Here is an 11,655-nt window from a genome sequence, read left to right as displayed (position 1 = left end):
AGGCATGAGGTCAGTGGTGATTTAGGCTTTCCCTCCAGAAGAGGTCCTGGACAGTCACTGCTCCCAGGGACTCCCAGCAGTGGCACATTACACTGTCATCTCTTTTAGTCTGAAATTATACTAACCCCAGCTATTTTTCAGAGGCCACATCTACAGTTTTAGCAAAGAGCAGTTGCAGGAGGCTCTTGGGACCCCACTGTCTCCTCTATGCTCAGAAGCCTGCAAGTACAGCCACAGTGTCCTTCAGGACCGACGTGTCCAAGGGGGCTCAGGAACATTCATAGACTGCTTGGAGCACTCACAGGCTGGCCTCAGGAGTGGGTAACAATGCTAGGTGAGCTGAAGGTAGGAAACACTGGCATTTCTTCATTTGGTTACAGTAAAGACTTAGGCAATTAAAAAAAAACCAAAAAACTTCTCACAGCATACTTAGAATAAACAGTCATTCTTTATCATACAAAGTCACATCTTACATATAAATAATTTGAATGTCTCGCTCTTTCATGGAAAGTAACAGAGAAAAACCTTCAAGGTTGATACATGGGAGCTGGTATTAGAAATCACATAGGATCAACCCCAAATCCTGCATCCAAACACAGAGATATTTGGGTCCAGTGTTGACCTGTACACCACTTCCCTCCCCTGCATGGAAGGAACTGAATCAGGACCCTCCTTGGAGGACCACCCCCATCATCAACCTCTGGGTACAGATCCCAACCCTGCAACCTTGGCCTCATCACTGAAATCCAGTCCTTATTACATTTGCAGTAGTAAGAAAACCCAGTTTGTAGCTGCAGAAAGAGCTGTTGCCTTCTCCAAAGTGCATCATCTGTAGATTTTTGGAGGTGACTGAAATAACTAAGCCTACCCAAGCCGGATCCCTTGCAGCTATTTCTATTTCTTAGCTGACAAGCTGGCCAAAGCAGCAAAGCTAAGTATTGCACAGTCTAGCAACATCTGACTAAAACTGAGACCATTTATGTGGAACAGCAGTGTGGGAACAGAAAAGAAGCTAGTGGAGCAGCAAAGAGAAATTTGAGCTTTGATCAAGGAGACAGCAGCATTTGACTCTATCTGAGCTGGCAAGCAGATCCCATGCCAAAGCAAAATAAAACATGTCATTCTTTCCAGCAGATGAAATCTGCCCAGCAGTTTGTTCCTCCCAGGATCATTTTATGTGATCTCATTGTCTTTAAAGTCTTTCCCCTGAGGAAGCTGAACGTTTAATATAGACCACGGCGTTAGTATCCGGTACTAAATCAGTCCAGCTACTCTGGAATGAGGCGAGTGGGCGTCCTGGAAAGGAAATAAAAATGCAAGTTTAATAGAGGAGAGAGGTTCACCTTGACCCATGCTATTGATTGCAAAAGGCACAGGAACACACTGCTTGCTCAATGGAGGGTCACTCTGCCCTGCCATAGATGTGTTTTGCACTCCCAGTAAATTCCAGATGCTCAGAGTGTGCACAAGGAATGCATCATCCAACCCCAGAGGCTTTTACATCTTGCTTTGCTTTACCAAGCAGCCTTAGGAGAGACCAGCACATTCCCACAGCTCTCATTAATCCAGCTGGAAAACTTAGGCACTTGGCATTTCAGCCACACAGTTCTGGCATCCTTGGCTGCAAAGATGAGCCATGAAACTGCAAGGAAGAAAAAAGTCAGGAAGGAAAGCACTAAAAACCTCAGGCAGGGTGCAGGATGTCAGGGATCAGCACCCTAGCAAGGCACTGCAGAAAGGGACCCTGTCCCAGTGCTTCTCCTGCATCCTCACCATGGTTTCAAGCAGGATTCCTTCCAGGCAGGCACTGCACAGAGCACTAAGAGCTGCCCTGTGAGGAAGCCAGATGTCCTGTGTTAGGCACAACTCACACAATCCATTGCTGGTGTGGAACTTGGTGGCTCAAAGAGATTTATGTTGCATCCATGTAAACGCTCTTATGTAACTAGTTTGCCACATGCCAGTTGCAGACAAGCCCTCAGAAAAGCTGCATTTTTGATAGTTTAGGGGGTTTTTTAAAATGTCATGTGAACTGACAAAACATGATCCTTCAGCATCATTGTGAGTGAAAACACTCATTTACCTCATTTAGTGTTTTACTTCAAGAAACAATTTAGCCCACGCTTGAAGTGTCAGCTAAATGAGATAATTTAAAATAATTCTGAAAACATGCTAACTGTAAGAGGCTATAATCAGAGTTAATTACAGGGACATTCTGGAAATCCCTTGGCTTGGGGCTTTCGTTTTGATAAAGGGGATAACAACTTGTAAGCTATGATTCTTTTAATTATAACAATAGTAACCACCTTCTTTTACACAGCCTCTTTCATCTCTAAAATCCCCACAGCTCTGCAAACTATACATACCACAGGGATTGTTTAGCCTAACAGCAAAGTGAAGCCATCTCTGCAAGAAACGAGTAAGTGTTTAACAATACCTGGCAGTCCTGAGCAAAATTTGTAGAGGAAAAAAGGTGCAGAGGGAGAACATAATTGCTCTTGTGTCTCCTTACAAACACTCAGGGGATTTCTGGATGCCCACAGTGGCAGCCATCTGAGCTTGAGGATAAGGAAGGCAGCTTTTAGATGTGCCTGTAGGCTCAAGGCACTATGGAGGAAGGCAGCAGCACCTCGTGGCAGCACCCTGTCACCCTGCCTGTCGGGACTCAGGACATCCCTCTGGGTGTCCAGACTTGCTGGGAGCCCTGCCAGGGGGCTCAGAGACCCTGGCACACAGCCCAGAACACCTGTGGGTTTGATTATGACCCATGGAGCAAATTGCCAGCTTTGTATGAAGACCTGAAAGCCATAGAAGTTTAATAATAAAGTTATCACTGGGATTTTGGGATTTTTGGGATTTTTAGAGTGGGGGTTTTGGGAACAAGATGGAAGGACTTGGGCGTGTCTAGTCTTTCTTCTTCTTCTTCTCTACCTCCATCTTCCTCCATCTTCTGCTGTGATGCTGGCACTTTGGGATTGGTTTAGAATAGAATCCCACTGTCTAACACAGGTGATAGGTATTGGAAAGTGATTGTAAATATGTTATATGTAGTTTGTAGTATAAAGAGACAACACCTCCCCAAGGGCGGTCAGAGTGCCACTGGCTGTCCTGCTGAGCGGACCTTGGCTGGGCAGCAGAAAAACTTTTATAGATAAGATACAATAAACAACTCTGAGAGCGAAAACTGAAGAGCTCCGACTCATTCTTCGAATGCACGGGCCGCAACAGAGACTTTTCACATATCTCAGGGCTGCAATTAACTGCAGCACTCCCGAGACTTGCCCAAGCTCACCTGTCCAGGTCCTGTGCTGGGTGACAATGAAGCTCTGACAGTGCAGCTGGGAGTTACAGATGGCAGCGGCCTCCTCGGCGCTGTGGATGGACAGCAGGCAGCCCAGGTGGCTGTAGGAGGGCCAGCACTTGTGGCCTTCTCCTTCCACCGTCCGGAAACCCTTCAGGGAGATGTAGTCTGGGGACAGAAAAAGGGTGTTTGGGAAAACACTCCAGGTGCACTCTCAGAAGCCAGCCTCCAAACAGCCTCTCCCACACCCCAGCCTCAAGAGCAGAAGCTTGTCACAGATCCAGCACCAAGCTACATGGGGCACAGACTGACCCCCCCATCACGGTGCCACCCACAGAAACAGGAGACTGAGGAACCCCACTGGGGGAAAGGGAGGCCTGATCCTGCTCCTGACAAAAGACCTGACAAAGAGACCTGACAAGCCTGAGCAGGTGCTGTTCAGGCTATTGTTCACTGACTGCTAGGAGTCTCTCCCCACCTTCCCACACCTCTAGGATGGTGATCATTTTGGCACAGTACGAAGCCAATAGACAGGTGTTGTTGGAACATACCAGTAATTCCTGTTAAAGCTGCTGGTCCTTCCATGCAAATGACCAGATATTTTTGCTCATAACAGTGCAAATTATAGTTCTTTCACATGTAAAGAGATTTCCTTCTGCAAGCCACCATCACCCACCACCTCATGTGAATGCTCAGGAAAACACAAGCCACAGTAACCACTGGATTTTTGAAACTTCCTTTTGATCAGCCTCATCTCTACCACTGAATGGGTCCTTTTCAGAGGAATGAACCTCATAAAGGCACATTTATCCATCCACAGGTCCAACAGAAAGATCTTCAGAGAAAAGGAACTTAGAGGGCATGAAGGCTCCAGATAACCTGCCACACTCATCTTGGTGCTGTCACCTCCCCACTCTACGTTTCCATAATCTGTGCTCAGCAGACAAAAGCCACACAGTCAAATTGGAAGTTTGAATATCAGCCCAGAAAACTGACCTGTTGGTCCAAAGGATAAGGATATCCCAAGACAGAAGCTACTCAGTTTGCTATCCCAGAACACTGATGTTCATTATGAGAAGAGTATTTAGAAGCAGTGCAAATACATGTCCATGCAGATTGTCTGCACTGCTTTTACTTTGCAAAGCAGCACAACCATGCATAGCTTCCATGGGAAAAAACCAGCAAAAGCCTGATCAAAAAAAGACACTTTTGGTGCTTTTTCTAGTGACTATAAACTACCTAAACCTAGGAGAGATCAGAATTTGACCAGTTACCAAGCGCCTCGCTCCCTCAGTAGTTACTTAGAGCATTCAAAATCAACTACCTTTTAAAAGAAGAGGTCTTTTCTGAAGATAGAGCCCAGACTTGTACAGATATAAAACCTTTTCAAAAGCTCTCAGGGTTTCATTTATTCCATATCGTAAATCACCTACATTTAAGGAAAAAGATGACAAAGATAAACAATTCCACAAAATACCATTTGGAGACTTCTAATAAAAAAGTTTATAAATATTAGCTGGTACCTGTTGCATTCAGAATATCACTCAAAAGAGGCTGCAAAGCTGGTGGTGCAGAGTGTGGCAAAAGATAGGTGAAAAAATACCTGCAAAAAATCCCAAAGGCTGATTAGAATACAGTGCCTTCATTTCCCTGGTGATTAAGTTGTCTACATTTTCCCGTGACTTGATTATCCATATGCAGCTAGTAAGTCTGCTTTGGTTACAAAGTTATGTTTGAGCACATCTTGGTGCCTCAGATGGTTCCTGTGAGTTGGGCTGAAAGCCTGGTCCTTGCTGCATGAAATCTACCTTGCAAAGCTTCATGTAATAAAGCTTCCCCTCATTCCCCTGGGCCATTTTTGTATACTAAGAAATGTATTTCCCACCAAAAAAAAAAAAAAAAAAAAGACCTGTATAAAAGAAGACTCACACAAGATCCTTCTCTTGCCCTGAAAAGGTTTGACCTTCTTATTGCCCCTGAAAAGTCAGGATGACTCATTTCCTGACCCTTCCACAAAATTCTTGTCCTAGGGAACAAGTGCACAAGAGACAGGGGCAACTGCAAGGCTGCAATAATCTATGTAGGGATTTACCCTTTAGCACTGAATCCTGGAAATCCAGGCTCCCTTGCTAAGTCCTTCTGTGCAAATATCCAGCTGCCAAGGCTTCCCTCCAGGATGTGACCTGCCAAGCATCAGTGGTGAGCAAAAGTCCATGAGTTTTCAGCTGTTGGCCCACGTGAAGTGCTGCAGCAGCCTCACCCCCTTGCCTTTACCTGCCCCCTGCTCTCCCATAGGAGCCCACAGAGAGATTTGGAGATGAAGGGAAGCACTGGCCAGCCTGTTCCCAACAACAGGACTCAAAGCTGGTGGGGTTTGGCAGGTAGCCTGCACTGCCACTGCTTTCAGCAAGCACAGCCCGTGGATGTCAAGCACCAGGGTTTGTTTGGCAAACAGCAAATTTACAGGTGCAAGCTCTGGGGCAAGTTTTTAGAGGGCGTTGGGGAAAGGGAGCAGCAGAAGAAAGATGCCTTCATTCCCACCAGACAACAACTGTACTATTTTCCTGCCTTATAAGGAAAATAACTTGCTTCAAAGTGATTCTTAACAACCCTTTGACAGAGGTGAGGGGAATCACCACATGGAAGAAGAACAAGGTGCTAGAGGCTACATGGCAGGGCATGAGCTCAGCCACCCCAAATCTTCCCCCATGCAGCTGGACATACCGATATGCATTGAACAAATTCTTCTTTTCATTTATTCCTTCACATTTCCCAGCCATGGAGCACTTGAGAGGAAAACTTTTGGTAGGGAAGTCTATTGTGCAGTCATTATCTTCCTTGCAAGACAGCTCCTCGGTGCTGGCATCATCCATGTCTGTCACTTTTAGGTTTCCATCCACCATAACAAACTGCCTTGGCTGGAAATCCAAGAGGGCTATTGAACCCAGGGGGGAATGTGCCAAGTAAAACAGCAGTTTCACAAGACTCAGGCAAATCTGAGAAAGAGAAGATGAATATGCATGGAAAAAAACCAGATGAAAAACAGCTATTAAATTGGAAGTAGAACAAAGGGGAGGGCATTCAATTAAATTAAAAGAGAAAAAACACATACAGAACTTAAAAGGTAATTATATGTATGCTACAAAATTTATTATCAACATTGCCACAGGATTTGACTGGTAAGTAGTTTAGCAACATTTTTTAAAAATGTGTGTACACAAAAAGAGACATTTACAGTTAGAAGAGCTAGAGGAGAAAGCTGTGAGGAAAACAATAGCAGCCTTCATGTTTCAGGAGCTATATTGATTTGCCAGTTGAAATCAGAAGAGTTTTTCCCAGTCTGGTATAAAATTAATAGATTCCCCTCCCTTCCCCCATGCTGCTCAATACAGACTGAGGCTCCATGGTCATTAATACCAGATTCATGCCTTGCTGCACCCCTCAGCAGTATGAATTTGGGCACACAATCATGCTTCTGAAGAATTAGTCAAGGCTTGCAATGTATTAATTGCCAGCTTTTTTGCTTTTATGACAACTTTCTGGCAGCAGTGAAAGGCCAGACAATACCTGACCCAGCAGAAAGCTTGGTAAACTATTTTTAAAAAAACAGAGCTAGAGAAGTGCATTTATACTGCACCAGCACTTTGCTCAAGCAGCTTTTTGCAGCAGTTTTCATTCAGTATCAGGAGCCCTGGCATCAGACAAAGTGCATCCTCAGCTGGGTGTGCCAGGCAGCCGCACGTCACCCCTCGCCACTGCCGATAGCGATCTGTGCAGGCGCGAGGGATTTTTCCCTTGGAACAGCTCGCACCATCCCTGGTATCTGATGTGGCTCATAACAAGGGAATCCCGTATGTTTAGACACCCTAATTAGGAAACAGGACTAGACAGTGCCAGGGTAAATTCTGAGTTAGTGTCTTCTGCAGTCAAGAGATTGTTAAAATCTCTAATGCCGCCATACCAAACTTTACCACCAGCTAATCCAGCGTCATGGGAGACTTTGGCACGCTTAAGAAGATGAGGTGCTAGGAAAGCTATGTAGAAGCCAGTATGAAGAATTGAATTGTAAGAAAGTAAAACTCCCCAAGTTTTACTTGGGAATTGAAGAAAGTAAAACTCCCCAAGCCAAGAGAAATGACTGTGGAAGCTCTGATGCTATTTTAACTTGTTTAGGGAATCAATCATAAGAATCCCAGCTTTGCATCCTACAGCTGAGCGAGCAGTTGCCACACTCCCCCGCTGGCTCAGATGGCACGGCTCCCCTTCAACATTCAGGACCACATGCAGACAGAAATTTTATTTTAGGACTTTTGTTGTGCTTTTATTTTGCCTAAAGCGTTTCTTGCTGACACTAAGATACCCTTGCTTTTTTACATGATGCTTTTTTTTTGCCTCCTGGCACCCAAACAAGTAGTATTGAACCCCCAACTGAGCCCTTGAGGCAAACTGTAAAACAAGCTATAACCAAAGTAAGTGTCATGTCTCAAGTCATTCATATTCCTGGGGAGCATATGGGTCCCCGTGCAGGATGCCTAGGAGATGAGGCAGATCTCACTAGAAGGGCTGCAATCCTAGCACCTGCAGCAGGACGAAAGCAATTTAGTAGCGATTTTACTACAATTCCTAAAGGGCCAAAATCAGAAACACCACATAAACACATGGTGAGGGTCAGCTTGCTCAGCTTGTTGCCTGGAACAGGTAACATACAGCAAACCACAGACTCGGAGCGTGGTGATGTGGCTTTCCCAAGTCAGACTCGGGTAGCCGAAGGGCATCCTGACCAAAGCCCTTCTGCATATATATATGTATATATATGTATATATATGTATAGGGAATATAAAGGCAAAACGAAGGTTATCGCGTAATCGAAGGTATTAACCACCGCCCCAGCACCGAGTAGAATTTCGTGCCTATCTCCTCCCAGATGAAGTTCTTTTAACACCGCTCTACGGAGAAAGAAACTAACCGTGAGACACCAAGCTAGGGCTGTGTTAATGTGATTTTAAAGGAATGAAAGGAAACGATTTACAGACAATTTGCGGGATCAAACAGAGTGTCAGCAGGAGAATCCCGTTTGTCCCAGCGGTCACCACCGGCTCTTCGCCGGTTTGCCCAGTTTGTGGTCTAAAAGCGACTGATAAAACTCCTTTGCTTTGTTTTCTTACTTTAAATCTTTCCTCCCAGGGAGTCTGCAGGAGCTGAATCATCTCCAGCGGGGATCCCAGCTCCAGCATGGCTGTGACCCGTAGCTCAGCATCTCCGCTGTTGTCATAGCATTGGCCGTGCAGCTGCGGGAGAGCAGAAGCCACGGTCGGGGCGATGTCGCTGCCACTGCCAGCAGATCTCAGCCGCCCGAGGACAGCGCGGGCACCACGGGCGGACCGGCTCAGCCCCGGCAGCGACTCCCCCGCCCCGCCGTGGCAGCGCCTCCCGCATCCCCCCGCCCCGCCGTGCCGTACCTTGACGATGCCGGGGTGCTGCAGGCGCTGCAGCAGCGTCACCTCCTTGAGCAGCTTGTAGGCGGCCAGGCGGCGGCAGCCGGCCGGAGCCCCGTACCGCTGCACGCAGCGCCGCACCTCCCGGCCCGCCCCGTGCACCGACTTGAGCGCCACGGTGCCTCCGCCCGCCAGCGCCGCCCGCGCCACCACCTTGGTGAAGCCCCAGCCCAGCACGCTGACGGCCGTGGCCCGGCTCAGGTCGCCGCAGCCCAGCCCCGCCGCGGCCGCCGCCTCCCCGCCGCCCGCCACCGCCTCCAGCCGCCGCAGGTCGCGCCGCCTCTGCCGCAGCTCCTCCCGCAAGCCCGGCGGCAGCAGCAGCGGCGGCGAGAAGCCCGGCTGCGCCTCACCGCCACCGCGGCCGGCCGGCAGCGCCGGGAGCGCCAGCAGCGCCAGCAGCGCCAGGGCCGGCAGCGCCAGCAGCGCGGCCGCGCTCAGCCGAGCTCCGCGCCGCGCCCGCCCCGCCGCTGCCGCCATGGAGAGCGGGGCTGCCCGCCCGGCTCCCGCCGCTGCGCGCCCGGCTCTGCCGCTCTGCCGCCCGCGCTCCGCCGCGCCGGCAAGCCGAGCGCCACCGAGGGGGCGTGTCGGGCCCCCGGCGCCCCCACCCCGCCCGCCCGGCCCGGCCCGGCCCGGCCCGGCCCCGCGGGCGCACGGGGCAGCGGCGGCACGGACCGCCCAGGGAGGGGAGGCGGCGGTGGAGCAGCCTTAGCGGTTCTAGAGGAGGTGGCCCGGGGTGGGAACCGGAGCTGCCGGGTGCGAGCGGCACATCCCCGCAGACACCCGGCCACGCTCCAGCGACGGCTGTTCATAGCAGAACACGCGGGTTTCACGGGCGTGAATGTCGTCAGCCCTGCTAGAGGGTACCGCAGATTACAGCCGAGGGATGTACGACGGGTTAAAATCAGTGAGAACTGGGATATCGCGTCTCCCTGCCGCTTAAAACTCTCAGGTTCGGTTTCTAAGAAGCGCAAACACTGGCACTTTCTCTTATTAGAAGGATAAACCCCATGAGGTTGAGTCAGTAATACACTGTCTGAGCACGGAATTGGAATTTTTTCCAGGGGTAAAAAAAATCAAACCGAACCCGTCCTCCAGCAAAGCCAGCCAATGCAGGCAGAAAACACACATCTGTCACTTGTGGCGCGATGAGATCGATCGGCGCGGTGACACAGCTCAGGGTTGCCTTCTGTGGCACACGTGTACCTGCGCGGGACAGGAAAGTTTCCGACGCGGGTGCGAGAAGCAGGACAGGTCCCTGCCGCGGCTCTGTCACTGGTTTTGGACACGTGTCTGCACCGGGCTCTGCTGTGCAGAAAGCCAGTCAGGTTAGCTTAGGGCAAAGGCAGATGCGGTTTGTCTGCTTCTAATTTAGGCAATACGCAGTTAACTCTTCTCACTGAGCAGCTCGAAACAACAGCCAAGTGGGTGGATTCAGTTTTTTATTTATGTTTATGCTACCGAGTTAGAAATTAAAATAATAGTCTGCCTCTCCACCTGGTCTACTTCATTTTCTGCCCCAATGTTTTCAGTGGCATAACTACTAGACCCTCCCCAGAGAGGGAGCAGGTGATGCATGGCACAGATGGGGCTGGAAGATGCTGCTGCCCTGTTCCTGTGACACGGCCCTGCTGAGAGCCTGCAGCTTCTGGCAGGTCACACACGGGCACACAGTGGGTGAGATTGCACAGGGTGTGCCCTGGCTGTGATCAAGCAGTGGGGCCTCAGTCCTGCAGTGCTGCACTGCCCTTGGGCACATCTGCTGCATCTTCCCCCCTCCATGCACAGCAGTGCCAGTACCTCTCTCCTGGCTCAGTTATAACTCTCTGTCTGCACTGCTGGGGCCACGGCCACAAGTCACCCCTGCAAAGGAACCTTTGTGAAACATCCCTGAGAAATTCAACTTCAATGTCATGGCCAGTGGGATGGAGATTTCAGAGATTACAGCAAGTCAGCCAGCTATCATGACTGCTGATCTCCAAGGCTATTTTAATAAAAATAATGTACATAAATGATTATTTTTAAATAGCTTCCTTCCCAAAAGCCTGCAGAAAGTTTCCCTTTCACTTCTTGTTGGTTCAATACAACTGGAGCAGCCAATGAGACAGAGTAAAGTACCTCAGCAGAGCACAGCTGTTCAGTAAGAGAGCAGGAGAAATGAACTCTGAACTCAGGTCATTTCCAGATAGCAGAGTTTGAGGAGGGACAGCAAAACAAAAGGTCTGCCTACATGTAAAATAATCAAGTGGAAAATCTCAGGCCTCCTGTGCTTACCCATGCACAGACAGGTCAGAAGCTGATCCCAGAGCAGCTCTTTCAGTAGCTGAATTTCCTTTGTTGCTTTTTAACCTTAATAGCTCTTTAATTACTGTTCTTATTTTCAAATCAAGTATACATCTGTGTCATAGTAATGAATATTCATTGTCACTGGGGAGGTATTAAATACATTTTTACCTGTGTTTCCAAGGGAATAGATGCCAGCTGTGTGTACTATTATCTAATTTCAGCCTGTCCTCAACAAAACCTATTAGAGAAGACTCACAGATACATAAAAAAATAACAACACATGATTATTTACTTGCTCTACAGTAGTACTTAGGGATTCCTGCCAAGACCACGGCTCTGCTGTGCAAGGCTTTTTGCAGACTATGGCACAAGAGGTTGCCTTGCTTGACATAGCTGACACCTGAAATGGGAAACACAGCAAAGTGCTGCAGCAGGATGTAGCAGTGGAGTATGTGGTCATTTGAGTGTCTTTTAGCTTTTAGTCTTTTAGTTCCTTGGAGGTTTCTGCCTGAATTTACTGCCTTTGATAGCATGTGAGCTCTGTGTGGAGCAGATGGATACATGCTGCAGATATCT

At 48.7% G+C, this 11,655-nt stretch overlaps 1 protein-coding gene across 1 annotated transcript; it reads right to left on the bottom strand.

Moving 5' to 3' along the window:
- Positions 1-429: 429 nt before the first annotated feature.
- Positions 430-11,071, bottom strand: LOC136558229 (extracellular tyrosine-protein kinase PKDCC-like). Its single transcript, XM_066552552.1, has 9 exons — positions 11,068-11,071; positions 10,000-10,101; positions 8,761-9,500; positions 8,467-8,589; positions 6,026-6,297; positions 4,825-4,904; positions 4,626-4,730; positions 3,293-3,469; positions 430-1,296 (listed from the first exon to the last, which is right to left on the bottom strand). The coding sequence occupies exons 1-9, from the start codon at positions 11,069-11,071 to the stop codon at positions 1,193-1,195; spliced, it is 1,707 nt and encodes a 568-aa protein (XP_066408649.1). The 3' UTR covers positions 430-1,192.
- Between the last annotated feature and the right edge of the window lie 584 nt (positions 11,072-11,655).

The sequence above is a fragment of the Molothrus aeneus genome, chromosome 6 (assembly GCF_037042795.1).
Source record: "Molothrus aeneus isolate 106 chromosome 6, BPBGC_Maene_1.0, whole genome shotgun sequence".
Taxonomy (NCBI): domain Eukaryota; kingdom Metazoa; phylum Chordata; class Aves; order Passeriformes; family Icteridae; genus Molothrus; species Molothrus aeneus.
The sequence above is the reverse complement of the archived record's forward strand: the minus strand, read 5'-3'. Positions and strand labels throughout refer to the sequence as shown.